Genomic DNA, 17,891 nt, shown 5'->3' with positions numbered 1-17,891 from the left:
AGATCCCAACATCCCAACCCTGAGTCCTTCTCTGGAGGAGCCTTGGTAAAGGTCAACTATAAGGGGTGTGGACCTTGATACACTAGCGCCCAATGTGGGACACAAAAACCACGACCCTGAGATTCAGATCTTAATCTCAGGGTTGTGATCACTGCATGTGACTAGAGTCTAATGCTTTACCGACTGAGCTAACCGGGCTACCTCATCGCAAATGTCGACCGGTTTAGATGCTACATGGTCGCTGACGGGGAACCAGATAACGAGTTTTCCTTTAATGGAGAGTTCAAGGCCAAGGACGCAGTTCGGTGATGTGTTGGAAACCGGTTTAATGTAAGCTTTGCAGACAGACGATGGTGCTGCACATAAACACAGAATATCCACAGAACCAATTTCGAAAACAATTCATTATCAAATTAGGTATTAAATAACGTAAAGCAGAATTATTAAGTATAATGAGTAATGACCTTGCATTGTGATGTAAGCCAGAGGCTCAGTCATGCTATCTCTGGCTACTTCCTTATTGGTTGTCCAATGGCTATTTAATTAACCTAAGAAATTCTCACTTATGCTGTTATCTCTGTTGAGCACTTTGTAACACATTGTTTAGTACATTTGCTGTATGACTAAAGATATTACTTATTTACTTAGTTACTAACTGACTTGTAATGAATATCGTGAAGAGTAAAACTGGACACTAAAATGGGAGACCAGATCCCGCTGTGAGAGGTGCTGAGGTTGAGTTGATGGACGATCACTCACCACTAAGTGTGCACCTCCTACCCGTCCAGGGAGAACTTTCCAGAAAGGTTTTCGGTAAGTAGTTAAGTAATTCATTCAAATGTAAGTATACTCAAAACTGCCAAAGACAGTACACCTGATAATTTTTTATTTGTATGTTTTTCATAGTGCATTGGATCGAGACTGTATATGACTGCCAAACAAAATAATTAATTTTTCAACGTAAAACGTGTAAAATGTTTTCTTCTGATCTTCAATCATGACTTTTTGAGAACAAGGTATACTTGCTCCGTATCATTCGATACCACCCGTGTTTCCCATCTGGAATGAATAATGCACCATCTTACTTCTAATATATATTATTAATCAACCCCTATGGTTGATCGATGTTATTCTCCTGCTCATATTTTTGGCCTCGGCTGTCGACACTAAACTGACGCTAAATCAGCATATTTATCGCAGCTCTCGTGAGGTGCTTAAATCTATAGCTTGGGTGGGGCTCTAACCATAAAGTCTATAACCTCCATCGATTTAGGCATGTTCTACCATGAAGACATACCATATTTATCTCTGTAGCAACATGTGACAAGGATATCACGCAGCATATGTAACCTGACATGGGTGGTAAAAAAAACACAATCTTCAGTTAGGAGTGACCAAATCGATTTAGGTGGCGTGCGAAGGTCAAAGTGGCAGAAATTAAACTGTAGAACTATCTGGATGACACTATTCCGACCGTTGAGGACAAAGGCCAGGCTATTTGAGCTCTGGTGGGCTTGGAGATGAATGGGCAGGTGCAACGTCCGTAACAGAACTGGGGTATGAGAGTATTGTTAGTTTGCCACAAACAGACACACATGCACAGACGCACGCACGCACGCACAGAATTCTGCGGTGCCATGTGTGACAACATTATGAATAATTCAGGTCCACATTTTCGACTTTTTGCAAATGATCTTTACAAATGAAAACATTTTCACGTCAGGGTAAAACACATTGCACTTGCTCCTGAAAACTTTTATTTCATATTCTACCAAATAGATAATATCTTTGGCAAATGCGATGATACAAGACTCTTTTGTTGTAACCCCTGCGGGAATCGTCCAGAGGGCACGCAGACGGCCCTCTGACTGGTAGTTTATTGTGGCCCGCACTGTCCCTCCAAACAAAAGGAGCAGGGTTCTCTTATCAGCCTGTAGCAGAGCTTCAAGCAGGCTGCCTTGCTATACAGTCCAGAGGCGAAGGACTGAACCATCCGGAACAATATCGCAGCATAAATCACCCTCTGCGGCTATGTCTGTCTGTCCCAGAAAAAATATTTTAAGCCGGCTGAGCCCTCGTAGGGCCCCATCTCAGAGCGCCTGCACCCTTCACCTTGGGTGATTCTCAGTTCAGTCTTCAAGTTTCGAGTTGCAAAAGAGGTGGTTGGTCCACACCGTGTCCCACGGTGACCGTGTTGTCCTGATATAGGCTACGGCTTGGCGTCTGAGGGTGTATGAGGTGCTGTCGGTCATGAGATGTGGAATTATGGATTTGATTGAACTGATGGCTCATGCTATTGAAAGGGGCACAGCTGGGATCGATGCAATGGAAATGTAAGAGTTGATGTAAGTTTAGTCTATTTTTTGTGTATGCATATAGGCTTTTATCAAAGTCAAAGTCTCAAAGGGCTTCACAGGCCTGCCTTGAACCATGCTTCCCTGAAAGCCTGTGTGGGGAAGGAAGAATCCTCCACAAAAATCTGGTCTGGTTGATCAAAACATCGTAGCCATCTCTCCTATCTCTCCGGTAATATTTACCTCCATTACAATATAATTTGTCCAATACATTTTTGTTCTGATTCTGCTGCAGAGAAGTTGGTGTAGATTCGCCTGAGACAAATGTCAACAATAGCGATATAGCACTTTGGTGGTGCAGTTAATTGTGAAAAACTCTGTACAGACCACCACATCGATCCCAAAAGACGAGTTATAATGCCATTGTTTACATTTGCGGCAGGCACTCAATAGCTGAATAGCTGTCTCGCAGAGTCGGTACAAGGATGTGATCTTGATAAATGGTATTCGTAGTAGATGTTTTACCGATGGTTTGATGACCCAGAACGCTATTGTCTTTAAAGGTAAAGGTAATTATAAGTAATTAAAGATTTAAAATGAAAATGAATAATGGATTGGTGGGAATTTGCAATCAATCAAAAGATTTATATATTTGAGACTGCAGAGATGAAAAGCATTAAAAGTTCTAAATTTTAATGACCGGGTTAGATATCAAAGTGAAAGTATACGAGGGTCACCAAGTCTATGCCTCCTTGGACAAATGACAGGGTGCTGTTGTGCGTTTATTTTCGGTGGTCTGTGAAGACTTATTGGGGGTTGGTGGTAGGCGGGTTATAACCCCTGACCTCCAAAAAGTGTAGGTACAGGAAGATAAATGTAGTTCCCTCACAGGTGGGCAAGAAGTACACACACACACACACACACACACACACACACACACACACACACACACACACACACACACACACACACACACACACACACACACACACACACACACACACACACATTGCTCTGTCTCTGTCCGCCCACATCACAATATAAGTGGTTGACACAAACACATATGTACAGGAACTACAACTATCTAAAAGCTGTTATAATCCCAACGCTACACCATACGTGCTGGCAGATGAATGGATCATTTTCTAAAAAGCAAACAAATCCAACAATCCATAAAGATTACAAAACCTAAGCTTTCTAGGTTTTGGGCGGCTAGGATTGAGCAGGTGATACAGTATGTGATACAATGTGAATGTGCTCTCTCTCTCTCTCTCTCTCTCTCTCTCTCTCTCTCTCTCTCTCTCTCTCTCTCTCTCTCTCTCTCTCTCTCTCTCTCTCTCGCTAGCCTATGTGTTTGTTTGTGTGTGTGCCCATATGTGTTTTATGTGGATTTTGCCATGTTTTTCTCATTCCTCATTAGGTTACTGACACCAGCTCGTCCATTGATCAGGTTCCATGTAACCTCTGTGATTTACGGCCCCGCCTCTATTGATCTCTGGTCTTCCTAAATCTCTGTTGACGCTTAGAGGCCTCCCTATAGCATATTAAAATAAAAGTTATTCCCATCCTCGGATATAATCCGGTAACCCTATCTATAAAAAAAATGTAGCCTAGTTTGACCCTTTGGAAGGAAAAAGGTAATCACTGCCTTGTTGTTCAGTGATTAATTAATAATGTCTGGATGGTTGTTATATTTATCGTACTGCGTATCGGTGTTTAACTTCTTGGCTGGCATTTACTGTAACTATAAACTGTGTGCGAGCGGGGAGTGAGTGTGTGTTGGCCAGGGAGAGAAGGAGAGAGAGAGCGGCATATATTTCCAAGAGTATAAATTACATCGAAAAGTTTGTGTGTTGTAACTTGGAGGAGGTTCTCCACACTGTGCGCCTCAGACGTCTCCTTTGACCCCAGCACTTGAGCATGCGAAGAAAGGTCCAGTTTCCTCTAAAAATAGAAACATATAGATCTCGTAACCCTCAGCCGAGGGTCTTCTAAACCTTCGCCACCGCTTAACTTCATGTGAAGAGCGAAGCATGTGCCAGAGAAAATAAACACCTTTTCAACGTAGGTGGTGGATTTCGGAGCGATAGAGATAGTGTTTGAGGCTCACTCAGAGGCTACATTTAGTCCTGTGAAGATTTGTTTTTCCTATCATCATCATCGCAAAAAAAGGTAGGGAGGCTAAATATATTTACAACTTTCGTAGCCTAGGCGTACTATATAAACAGCGCTATAGTGGGTGGGGCACGTGATTACGCCCGGGGGGGGGGGGGGGGGGGCTTTCAGAATACAAGTGGTTGTTAGACCACTTGTCCACACTTAACAGTTAACAGTTATCAGCATACGACTTGTTCGACTAGCCCACACAGGTAAGGTGATCCAGCGAGTTCTTGATTACCCCATTCATCATTGGACGTGTTTTCAATGTAATCAGTGGTGTTATTTTTGTTTCATATCTGTTTATTATGTGGCCACGTGACAGACTGTAGACTATAGAAAATTGCCAAATGAACATCATGATTGACGGATTAGGATTAGGCCTACTTGGCTGTTGCTCATTTGGTCTTCTCGTACGTTTATCCAACGTTGACAACTAATTAAACCGTAATTTTTCCATAAGATCGTATAACGCACGTTGTTTTGACATAACCGGACACATAACTTGATATATTACACGTTTGAAAATCTGTCCATCTAAACAGCGAGAGACCTAATTACATTTCAGAAATGTTTATGAGCAATTAACTCGATTTCCCGATGTTTTCTCTTGGAAAGAGTGTTATGAAAAACGAAAACAGCTCTCCAATAGCGGACCGTCTGCGCTGCAACGATGCACAACAGCGCTCATTTCCCCTCTCCTGTTGATTCGGGTTGTATCGCAGCGCAGCGCTGGCCCCCTAGAAATAAGCAGCAAGGTACAGACTAGGACTGAATTGCTTCGAAGCGGATGCTTTTCTATTTTTCTTCTGTATCACCCCATAGAAAGGGGACAGTGTAGTCTAATCTTACCGTTTTTTTTTATCCGTTCCATTTTATTGTTGCGTCGATTGGAACCTCCGGAAGAACGTGCGCTCAATTTCGACGCTGTTTTGTTCCGCTCTTTGTCACAGCAGAACAGGTCGTGATTATCCTTGCATGCCACATAACGGATCAGCATTGACGGAGGGAGCGTTTTTATGTTATCAATGTGCATTGATGTAGCAGAAAACGTGGAGGAGATAAGGTACGTCGAGCGTGTTTTCCAAATGTTAGTATGAGATGTAAAGAGCCACAACGTGTAGACTACTCTGACTGCTTTGCTTTGTTTGAAAGCCTTTGTGGAAACGGTAGCCTAATTGCCCCGTTGCCACGTTTAGAGAGTGCTATTCAATTATATATGGCATAGGCTATTGGCTGTTCGTTATTCTCTTTCTGCGTTGACCTTTTGATTATGTTTCCAGTGTTTTTTCTGTAAGTTCTAATTATAACCATCTCTCCACAGAGCCCTTATCTCGGCACCTGGCACATTTGATAAGAATTTAATTGAGGACAGTGAGCGATTAAAAGGATTGCGAACCTTGTCTCACGCGGGAATTTACACCATCACTGGGATCTATGAGTGGAAAGGTGGCGAAGCCTAAAGAAGAAAAGGATGCTTCCAAGGGTAAGAGGAGACCCTTCCCGTGTACCGATGGTTGCCCCCTTAACACACTGTTTTAAAGCGACCGCGCGCCCAATCACTCCCTGCATGCGCATCCTTTGAGGATTCCAAGAAGCATCCAGTAGACTCCCCGCCGATTGAGAGCCATGCACTCGAACACATGCGCTGTGGGGACACATTAAGATATTTTACCGTACCAACTGCAATATCTGTGTGGTTTAGTCAGGTGTTTGGGGGAATAATGTATTTTTTTGTGTTTTTTCGTGTTTCTAGTGCACTTTTAGCCAGGAAGGGGAAACCACTTAATTAAACAAAGAACCCCAGTGGCAATCATTGGCTATTGAACGGTGTAGCACGTCTCGTCTATAAATAGGTCTACATTTGATTTATTTGGAGCAGCCGTTTGCCACTTTAGCATCTAGGTGACGGATACACAAACGATACATTTTTCGTCCTTCTGAATCACAACGTCCCTGTCCCCTTGTCGTTCAACCAGGGGAATCACTGTCGTTGAATTCTTATCGGTGTGTGGTGCCGTGACGTCACATAGCCGTGACGTAGCCGTGTTGCCTCCACTTTTCGCGAGCGTAGTTTGGTCTCGTGACTCTGTGCGTGAAATCAGCCTTCTGCACGAGAGGCACAGTGCCTATCTATTGCCATGGAGACGCCGCGGAGACGGTTGCCAGATCCACCGCATGGAGGGACCGGCTGAAGCTTTTCACATAGGGATGAGGCGCACGATATGTTACGCACGGGCAGGTTGCTGTGTGTAGACCCGTCGATTCACATTAAATAGCATTTAGGATACGACCTCATACCAGCACGTTGTGTTGTTGCTGTTGTAGAGGGACTGATGAAACGTATTTTTTATCTTCTGGTATCGTGGTTTGTTTCGGAACCAGGTCTGACTCGGAAGAGTGTAATGTTTCAACACGTGGTTTATTCAGAGATAGGCTAAATGCCGTTACACAGGTAGGCCTATATCTGCAGTGTCTATGAGCATGGGCGGAATGGTGGAGAAGGAAGGAGCTTTGTCACATTGGCATCTCTTCCACTCTCTCAAAGCACATTGCAATGAGCTCAACCTTCTCTTACCTGGTTGGTTGACAATGCCCTTTTCATTAAATAAATTCCATTATAAGTAAATGTTACTGAGGTAGAGTATTTTGGATGGAATTTAGAAATCATATATTGTTTGATTCATTGAATGGTTCATCACCATGAAATAGATGTAGGCTATTAGGGGAAAAATCTCTTTGAAGACTGACCCCACGTGTACATGGCAATTCTACAGAATCATATTTGTACAGCCTTAAGTGACAGTATCAAAGGACTTCGCCCATGTTGTATGACTGTCTCCAGCCCTTGGAAGGGTATGGAAATATACGGCCCACATACAGGCTAAAACCTTGAGATGGATCATGGCAGTGGGATTCCTCCTTCCAGGGAGGGTTAGGTACTGAAATGGAAAGACATAACACAAAACAAAGCAGTAACAAACGATACTTAAGATAGAGTTATCAGAATATTACAAATCCACTCATTACCAATCTATGCAGCATGTGTTCACTCAAACATTTGACCTACTTACTTTCTATTGCACCCTGTTCAGACTTGCTGTTAAAATGTGTTAGGCTAAAAATATAGGTGTTGGTTCTTCCAGTAGCTAGATCTCTTATGGTTATTAAATGAGTCGAATATGAAGTGGCTTGCATGGGCCAATGTAGCGCACATGTTTCTGCTCTTGTTGATGTGTTTTGTTGAGTCAAACCAAACCAAAGACACATATCAAAACCAGCCTATACAGTATACCCTATGAAACCGAAAGCCCAGGTGTCATACACAAGGACACCACAAAATACACAAACGTACATAAATATGTTTTTAAGTTATTTATTCAATGAACGCTGTGGCAGCAGGTTCATGAGCACATAACATTGTAGTGTGCATCACGGTGGCATTGAAACAAAGAAAGAAAGCACACTGAAGCTGGGCTCGGAGGTGTGACACCTCAGTGACACCCAGGGGAAACAAACAGGTCTGCTATAGAACCAACAGAGCGGTAAGCTATTTACACTTGGAACACATTTTGTGGAAGTTTAAAACAAAGGACGATATTTATTTAAACGAAAATAAGGAAATTACAAGAAAAATAAAAGAATTGGCTCGGCTACAGCAACACAGGTCTCATTATAGTAAACAATCCCACATAGAGATACTATTATAGCAGAATTGCTATTTTGTTTCAGTCCTACTCTTGGAATGTTATTGAATGAGGTTTTGGGGCTGAAAAGGATAAAATCAAAGTTTTAGCTCCGAATCAAGCAATTTTTTTTCCGCCCTTTTTCTTTAAACCTTGCTTTGTTCAATTTGAGGTGGAATATTGAATACACTCCCCTGAAGATAAAGGTGGAGATGCATAAAGTCAGATTGTATGAGTGTAATCTCTAGTAGTAAGTAAGTAGGTATAGGATTGTCTGACCTTTTTCGCATTCTTAATCCAGAGCATGTGAGAATATATTTCCATGCATCAATAGATCCTGATCCAAGTACCTCTGCAAATCCGGGATTCGGTCATTCTGCTGTATGTGGTTTGGCTGTGAGAAGGGCCAACATGTCCTCAGTGAAGAACCTAGGACCTAGATCATGGGCAGTGAAACCAACACACTCTTTTAACCCAGGCCACCACCTGTTCCTGGTGACTAAAACCAGAGTCTAGCCGGGTCGCAGCCAGAACCGTTTGGCTTCTCCACGCTCTCTCCCTCTGTCTTTCTGCCTTTCTTTCAGTCTCTCACTCGCTGTATCTCTCTCTCACCCAATTGCTTTCTGTCTACATCTCCTCTCTCTCTCACTCTCACTCTCACTCTCTCTCACTCTCCCCCTCACTCTCTCTCACTCTCTCTCTCTCTCTCTCTCCCCCTCACTCTCTCTCTCTCTCTCTCTCTCTCTCTCTCTCTCTCTCTCTCTCTCTCTCTCTCTCTCTCTCTCTCTCTCTCTCTCTCTCTCTCTCTCTCTCTCTCTCTCTCTCTCTCTCTCTCTCTCTCTCTTTCACATTCCAGCACCCTCTAGCTCTTTCTCTGGATCTTTCTCTCTTGCACACACACACACACACACACACACACACACACACACACACACACACACACACACACACACACACACACACACACACACACACACACACACACACACACACACACACACACTTTCTCTCTTTCTCATTCTCTCTCGCTCTCTCTCGCATGTTTCGCTGTTAATATTCTGGAACCTCCTAGAACCTCTCAATGGCCTTTTACCCAGACATCCAGCAGACCCCCCCCCCCCCCCCCCCCCAACCCCCTACTGTACATTCTGTGCAGCCCGCTCAACCCTCTCTTTCTTAATGCTCCGAATCCCCACGACTCTGGATCTGCTCTACTAGAGACATGTTACTCTGAAGCCGTTCACTCATTTTGCATCTCAAGGAGGTTAGGATGACACATTCAAGTGCGGTGTAAATGTTGCCATGTTGGGTATTGACTGATATGTAGCGTTCCTCAAGGTTCTGTACATGCTGTTTATGGTCCTGTGTGTGGTATATTTGCACATAATATATAGGCTGCATCTGCCACAAGCCTCACAGGGTTGAAGAAAAGGGTTATTTGAGAGGATGTTTCTCTGCATTTGAGAATATTTTATTTCAAGTATTGTGATTGGCAGGTTTCTCCGAGCCAATCACGGATGAGAGTCTGTGATTTGTCAGAAATGAGCCCAGAGCAATTTTATACAGGGGCAGGCGCAGTCACATCGAAACAAATATTCTCACAGCTTATTGTACTTACTTATAGCTGACGGCTGCCAAGTACACTAAAATAAAACCTCTTAAAATCTTAACCACATCATTTTGACAGATGCAAGATATATAACTGATTGGCATTTATTGGAACGGACTTGGCTGAAATGTCAAGACGAGGGAGAGTAAGTTCTACACACTGTACCTTTAAGGAGAATAGATAGATTCAAACCTTTGGAATAACCATACAGACTATAAAAGGCAGGTATAGACCAAACAAGAAGAAGAGCAGGACGTCAAACATGATGTAATGGACTTTTTAACATCAACGCTTGTTCTTTGTGTTGCCAATTGCCTTATTATATTGCCTTAATATAAGCTATCCTATATTAAATATCATCCCCCGTGGCAAACAGCTGGCTCTGGTTCATCATGCGTGGTCGTTGATTGGCTCCATATGAGATCATGCTCGTATAGTGGCTATTGCTCATGGCTATGAATCATGGATGAGGCGGAACATTGCAGACATTATCTAATAAAACTGAGACCAGGGCTGACCTGAATATATAACTTCAAGCTTCGAATATTCGTCAGGTTTTTCTGAACGAATATTCCAATATTGGGAGTGATAATCAATATCTTTTGGATCTTTCCCTGCCTGGATCGGAGACGGTGCTGCCCACTGTTGCAGTATCGTGTTTTTAATCCAATGATCGTTTTTTACTTTTAATTTCTACAATGTCACATAATAATGGTTACCATAGTACGAGAGTAGCCTACTTCCAATCATCACAAAGTAAATAGTTGGTCTGAACTTTTCTCAAAAATTGCACGGCAGGACTAGTTATGTTAACCCGAAAGGGAAATTCAATTCATGTTATTCAATTACCAATCCGTTATTATGACTCGGTATGGCTTCTGGTTTATTTGGTCCTAGTTTTTCCTAAGACATTGAAATAGATGCTAGATTATGGTCATTATTAACCTCTTATTTCTATGGAAACAAACAAAGTCAAACAAAAGGTAACCCTGGGTAACCTAAACTTCCACCTGCAGTTCGCAAATATGCATGGGCATGTGCATAGAAAAATCAAAGCATTGCTGACCTAATGTTTGAATACCTACCTATAGAGCGAATAATCATTCATTCAGACCCACCACCTGAGACCCATATGAGACTCCCCAGTCTGAGAAGTACAGCAGCAACCTTTGACTTTGGTTTCCGTCTCAGTATAAATCCGGTCCTAAAAATGTATTATTTCTCTTCTCCTATTCTTCAGTCTAGTCGGCAATGACCCATATGAAAAGATCTCACAGCAGTACAAGAGGACATGCACACACCCATGTGATGCGGAGCGAGAGAGGGCATGTCGCTGCCCAAAAGGGAGAAATTGACGGGGAGAGGGAGACGCCTTGATTTCAGCACATCAGTTAGCGTTAGCGTTGGCTTCGGCTGTGTCCTTGTGAGGAAGAGTGGCTTGGACAAAGTGACGTGTCAAAGTATGACATTCTCGCCCCCCTAGGCTCACAGTACCCCCCTAGAGTCTCATAACTTTCAACTCGACGGAGCTGCGTTAACTCAACCCCCTCAGTTATATTTTACAATCAAAGGTTACAAAGTACATAAATTGTACGACTCATTTTCAGGATTGTGCTGACCGAAATATCTACCACCGGGGGGTAACGTTCTGAATTTTGCCAAGTGATTCATGTTTTACGGCTTTTACCGCTCCAATGTAATCTCAGTGGATTTGTAATTGGCACTCAATGGAAGAAGCATAACTTTTTGGTTCAATTGGGTGTTGAATGCCGGCCAGTTAATGTATATCTGCCTTGCAATCGCACCACTGAAAGGAGCGGAGGAGATACATCTTGCATATTTTGTTGGCAGATTAATGCAGGCTGAGGCCAGCCCAGACCACTGCGCACTCAATCAATAGATTCCCAGAGAGGAGTTTGCAGGGCACTTCATTAATCACGGCCGAGGTAGCACTTGGCCGGCGTTGCGTTGGAGATCTTGTTGTAATCTCATTGGCAGAACAAGATGCTGCCCACACCAGTGTCATTCAAACGTTTGGATCCGGAGGGTTTTGCTTTGCTGAAAGGCTGCTCGAGACGAAGAGAGTTGTGTGAGTTGTGTTGGTCAAGCAAGTCTCTCTAACAGTAAAAAAATGGACATTATTGCGGTTAAGAGTTATATAGACATCGATGTTAAATCTTTCGTTAACTCAATATCAGGAGTTCTTTCACTTTTCCATTCTGTTCCCGAAAGTAAACCCTCATATTAATTCATAACATTTAAGCTTTATTAATGTATAGGGACTATTGTATTGTGTGGAAGAATATGCAGAGCCTAGAAGGAGCTCTTGGTGTGAGCAGGGTCTTCCTGTCTGTCAAGGAGGGTTATTTTGGCCTGTTAGGGTGCTGCTGACGCAGACCCACTCTGCCTGGAGTAAGGCTGGCTTGTGTCGCATCAGAAACCTGCCACTCTCCCTCGTGGGCTCTGCTTGCGGATCGCGGTGAGGTGTTTGCCAAGGTTGAGGGCTTGTCTGTTCCACTCGCTACTCAACGGCGACACGCACGCCTCCGTGAGTTTTAGGCATTGATTCCCAGCTTAATCTGCTTGCGCTGTTGTCGCAGATTTCAACAAAAAGTCTTCCTGATGGTTTATGTTCGTTTTGAATGGTTTATTTATTCATCCGCTTTTTGAGTTGACCATGATATTATAGATGAATAGCATAATATGATAAAACATAACTTTGACACCTACAAAATTCAAACTAGTTTCTTTAAGTGGCGTACAAAAAGAAGAAATAGAACAAATGAATACTAAGAGGTCCTACTGACACAACTCTTAATAAATTGCTCTAACTTGTCCCCCATTACACATTATTTGGTGGATCCTGTTTCACAGAATATGGTTCATTCTCTGCCTGTTCCTCTGGTTGCTCTGGGGGTTAGAGTTTGGCTAGCGGAGACTCTAAATACCTGACTGCATTAGTAAGCCAGCTGCTGGTAATCCACTGTGCTGCTGCATGGGTTTTTTTTAGGTAAAAGGCTTTATTAATGGCTGTCTCTAGCTGTCCCGGATAATCATGCCTGCCTCCGATTGTCATTTTCGAGACCCAATGCCGGCGACAAAGTGTCAGCATTTGTTGCTGATTTGTCTTCTATATTCTTTCATCTTTCCTTTCCTATTTCTTCTTCTTTCCCCTGCGTTCACTTGTGCTGTTTCAAGGCTAAGATCCACTTTTAATTAATGATTGAATTACTGATTATTTCTTGCCATTCAAATAATGGTAACCTTCAAAATTCTGTCATCCAGGTGTTGGTTTATCCCATTTGTGTTTTTTGTATTGCAGCAGGTTTATGTATTTTCTTTTTTTTTTACAAAAATACACTCAGCACATTTGTGGTTAATCCCATCCAAAGACAGGATTTGACATTTTTTAAAAGGAAAGGTTTTAGTGCACATACGTGTTTAGTGTGGCTTTTGTGACAATGGGTTTAAAGGTCACATTGAGCCATAATGGTCCACCCTGCCATTTAGGAAATCCTGATCCTAAATACCAGGTCTACGTTGGCTGCTTCAATTTCTGTTCAGCACTCTTAATAGGAGAAGTCAAGTTGGGACATGATCCTGTTATCAACCAACCGATTATCTGCACAGGAGGACATCGTGGATAAATGTCAGGATAGTGTGGCATAGGCCTTATTTAGCAAGTGACCATCTTGCTAGCTAGGGGGGTAAACCCAGCTGGCATTTGGACAAAAAAATGGCCAAGATGGACGCAAGTCGAATTGATGTTTCTCCATGCACAGCGTCCTATGAGTAGTATTTTTCCACCGTCCTGGGAAACATTATACAATGATCTCCCGATATTTTACCCCTGCCAGGTGTCAACAGGCCCTGACATTGCAATGCTAATTGGTGAGAATCGCATGGCTGTGCTCTTGGTGTATTGGAGACTGGGTAAGGGGAATTTTAGCTGTTCAACTTAGCATTTTGCACCACTGAAACACTAACTTGTCCCTCACAGCAACTGTGTGCTTGACACTGTGTGCATTTGTGTCCTGTTCAGCATATTCTATATATGCTATTACTTTAATGGGTGATGGCTTGAAGTAAACACTTCCCAGTTTAAGCTTTACTTCCTGCTCCTTACTTACTCGACTAGAGTTTGGTTTAGTCTGACAAACAGTGGAGTTCGCTGTCGAAAAACTGTTTCATGACCATGTTGAGATCATCATGTGGTTTTTGTGTGGAATAAGGGGTTTCCATGCTTATCGTATCCTTCAGTGTATTATAATTGTTGAATTGTTGAACACCATGGTCTATTAAGATCGTAATAGAAAACGATTAATGACACCATTAATTTGATGAATTGGGGGAGAGCCCAGGAAGAGAATCACTGCTGATGAATGCCTAAAGCGTCTCGGCTCTGGCCCTGCAGAGGATTAGACGTTCCTCTGCTGATGAACTAATTTAAGTTGGTAAAAAAATGATGGTTGGGCTTTAGGGGAGATATGAGGGAGAGGTGATGAGGCCGGGCTAGCAAACAGGAGCCCGCAGCCCGGAGAGAAGCCTTGGAGGGGAGATGGCTGTTGGGTGCCGAGCGAGAGAGTGAACAATTGCTTCTGGTTTAAGTAGCGAAAAGATTATCCTTTTTGCCAGCATTGCTGGAGGCAAAGCCCTAGGCGTTCTTTGAAGTCAGAATGCCACAATGCTGCCATATCGCATGCACGCACGCACGCACACTCACACGCATGTGCACGCATGCACACACAGAGCAGCGATTAGGCTGCGATGCGTCCGCGTTACCTGCCTCCATCAGCTTATTCAGAGAAGATATTATGTTTAGTAGCCACCACAACAACAGCTTGCTGTAACTCAGCAGAATATACCCTGCGGTGAACACAGTTAAGATTTATACCTTTAAACGGCCGGCACGCGGGGCTGGCTAAGACCGGGGAAATCATCCCTTCCAGCCGGCGCTCAAGTCTGCTGTCGGGCTAAACAGCTCGGCTGATGAGAAAGGAAGTGTTGAGTCAGAGTTTGTTGTCTGTGGCTCTGGGTGAGGAGGGGTGAGGAGGCTGTCTCCCAAACCCTCCTTACCACCATTCAGTCCTCAGTACTAGGGTTAAATAAATACAATGGCCTGCCTGGATCTTTGGGTCACTGTGTATGTGTGTGTGTGTGTGTGTGTGTGTGTGTGTGTGTGTGTGTGTGTGTGTGTGTGTGTGTGTGTGTGTGTGTGTGTGTGTGTGTGTGTGTGTGTGTGTGTGTGTGTGGCGGAAATACTGTGGCTTGGACTGACACATTGTGGGATGGAGCGTAAAGGAAGGATTGACATTGGAGAAAGCTTGCTATGTAAGAACAGCTTCCAAGAGAGGCCATTCATGGCCTCTCTTGGAAGCTGTATGTCTTTGTGTGTGTGGGGGTCTGTGCATGTGTGGGATTCTCTACTGCTGCAAGATGTTTGGAAAAAAGTCCATCTCAACAACTTAAGCTATGTGATCTTGAAAACTTATGAGTGTTAGGCAGCTGTTCTAAAAGTGTCACATCAGGCACGACGTGGTAGAAAAGGAAGTATTTAGCCTGCTGCTAAATATAGCGCAGGAGCCAGCGGCCGGTCCCTGAAGCAAGTTTTACACTGTCTGGAGCACATTTACATAATGAGGTGCTACCACGGCAACGAAGCTCCACCAAGCATGGATGTCCTCAGCTAGCGTGCAGCACCACGGACACACACACGCACGCACACACGCCTGCACGCACACATTCAAAAAAACACATGAGAACTGAGGACTGAGAGAGAAAAATGGGATCTGATGAGATTACCCGAGATTACCAAATGCGTTTGTCATCCGTAGCAACGATTGTGGGAGCGTATCTGTTGTTACATTATTTGTATCTATGTTTTGGTCGGCTACCTATGCCTCACTGGAAATCAAGTCACCATTCGTATTAAAAAATCAATCAAATCAAAATATATAGTTCTAATAGGTGTCTCTTGCTCCTCGTCCATTTCAATGAAATCCTGCAGTTCACCTTCACCTTTGGTGTGATTACATTGGAGGCCAACTTTGTTTGCGATCTGTGATCAGAGGTTTACCGTTGATCGCATCATTGGTGTCATTATTATTATGAGACGGGTCACTGCCGAGAGAGGTGATTGGACGAGAGACTCGGATAAAACAGGGAGAACTGAGAACGGGTAACAGAAAGCCGAAGAGAGAAAAAGAGAGGGAGATAAATGCATAAGAGCGAGGCTGGCAGCTGCACAGTGGATGAACAGTACTGCGGGCGAGATAAAAAGGTTACGTGCGATAAAGACAAAACGGCTCGGCTTGCCTTAAAGGTCACAGTGGAGAATAAGGACAGGGGGGTGTTAAATTACTCTGTGTCCCGACCATTAAGCAACCCCAAGAATAGTACCTAAACCTTATTGAACACAGCCACCCCCCCCATGCTTACTGAATGCAAGGTGACTGCGTGAACATTGTGAGTGAGTTAATGTACTTTGACACAGCTGCCGTGGCCGCTGAACCCTTCGCTGGGTTATAGTACTCGCTGTGTTTATAGATTGTTACGATGTTCAGTTGCTGTCCCTTTACTCTTGATTCACTCAAGGCCAGCCTTGTGTGTGTGTGTGTGTGTGTGTGTGTGTGTGTGTGTGTGTGTGTGTATTAGACTCTGAGTCTGTTTGTATGTGTGCGTGTTTGTCCCTGACCGTATGTTATTCTGATCACAGAGACTGTTTGCCTGAAATTCAGAGCAGTAGAGTATAACACACATACATACCGTACATTCAAACATACACACGCACACACACACACAATCCACATTTCTACGCTTTGATGGCCAACACTGGTACATTCAAGTCCACAACATTTGCTTCCTTGCATTGTGTAATCCCATCAAGCCATTATGTGTGGTCAAACAGCTCCTGTGGAAGAAAACCTTACTGCGGCTAACATGGTTTTGTGGAACAGATTGTGTTATTGCTGCCGCCCCTCAGGGTCAGTCCGCCTTGCACCTGTTCGGTACTGACACAATGGTGAAGCTGGTGGTGTTGTTGGTAATGCTGGTCACGTGACCACTGGAGAGCTGCATTGGATTTTGGTGTGAAGAAAAGCAAACTCAAACACACAGTGGAATTTCTGAGACGCTTTTATCCTGGTACGAAGTTGTTACAGGGTTGGGACAAAGCCGAGACCTTCAGAGGAAAATCTGGCGTTTGGGCTTTGATATCTCTGTAGTTCGTTTTTTTATTTTTCTTGTCGTTGTCTGTTCTTTGGTTGCTTTGTTTATTCAATTGTTTGTTCTCCATTCATTCATATGGACTCTATATAGAGTGGGTTTGAAGCATTTGGATGGATGTCGCTATGGGACTACAGAGATAAGGGGTCGTTTCCAGGTCAGGGACTAAAACCTGCGACCAGAGGGGATGTGATTGAGAGGGCACACAGGGCCCTGTTCTGTGATGAGTTTGTTCATTCATGTTGCATCATAAGGTCTGCGGTACGGTTATAGAAGAGAATGGACAGCATGAGGGAAAGGGAGGGAGTCACAGGAAGTGACCCGGGGTGACAGGATGTTGCACGGGCGATGGGCATTGGGCTCCAGGAAGTGTGCATAAGCTGTTTGATGAGAATTATGTGTATACTTCGCTCCAACACTTTTTGCAGTCAACTGCGTTTGTGTTAACTTATGTTGGTGTATGTGTGCATATCAGTATGTGTGCAAATGTGTGTGTGTTTGTGTGCATGTGTTTGTCTGTGGGCCAGAACTTGCGTGCGAGTGTGTGTGTGTGTATGTGTTTGAGAGTATGTCTACGTGTGAGTGTGTGTGTGCACTGTGCACGTGTCCGTGCATGAGTCTGTGTGTGTGTGTTTCCCCGAGGGACAGATGGCTCGCTGCTTCAGTGTGAGTCCAGTTCCTCTGGTAGCGTCTTTGGCTCCGGGTCTCTATCCTGTTCTGGTTGGGGGCTCAAGGAACTACTGAGGCCACACATATGCACACGCACACACAAAAACGCACACACACACACACACACACACACACACACACACACACACACACACACACACACACACACACACACACACACACACACACACACACACACACACACAGAGACAGACACACACACAGTTTTAAATGTGACTTGTAACTGGGTCT

At 43.8% G+C, this 17,891-nt stretch overlaps 1 protein-coding gene across 5 annotated transcripts in view; it reads left to right on the top strand.

The window, feature by feature from the left end:
• The first annotated feature begins 4,222 nt into the window (after window positions 1-4,222).
• fgf13a (fibroblast growth factor 13a) overlaps window positions 4,223-17,891 on the top strand; it is an 89,497-nt gene continuing 75,828 nt past the window's right edge. For 2 of the 5 annotated variants that reach the window (XM_030368836.1, XM_030368832.1), the window contains exons 1-2: window positions 5,146-5,517; window positions 5,776-5,937. In XM_030368836.1, coding sequence (XP_030224696.1) covers window positions 5,889-5,937 — 49 coding nt within the window. In that variant the 5' untranslated portion in view covers window positions 5,146-5,517; window positions 5,776-5,888. Of the gene's footprint in view, window positions 4,467-4,563; window positions 4,664-5,145; window positions 5,518-5,775; window positions 5,938-17,891 lie in introns of those variants that run through there. The other 3 variants (XM_030368833.1, XM_030368835.1, XM_030368834.1) reach the window with 3 other exon arrangements.

This window comes from Gadus morhua, chromosome 10 (genome assembly GCF_902167405.1).
Source record: "Gadus morhua chromosome 10, gadMor3.0, whole genome shotgun sequence".
Taxonomy (NCBI): domain Eukaryota; kingdom Metazoa; phylum Chordata; class Actinopteri; order Gadiformes; family Gadidae; genus Gadus; species Gadus morhua.
The sequence above is the reverse complement of the archived record's forward strand: the minus strand, read 5'-3'. Positions and strand labels throughout refer to the sequence as shown.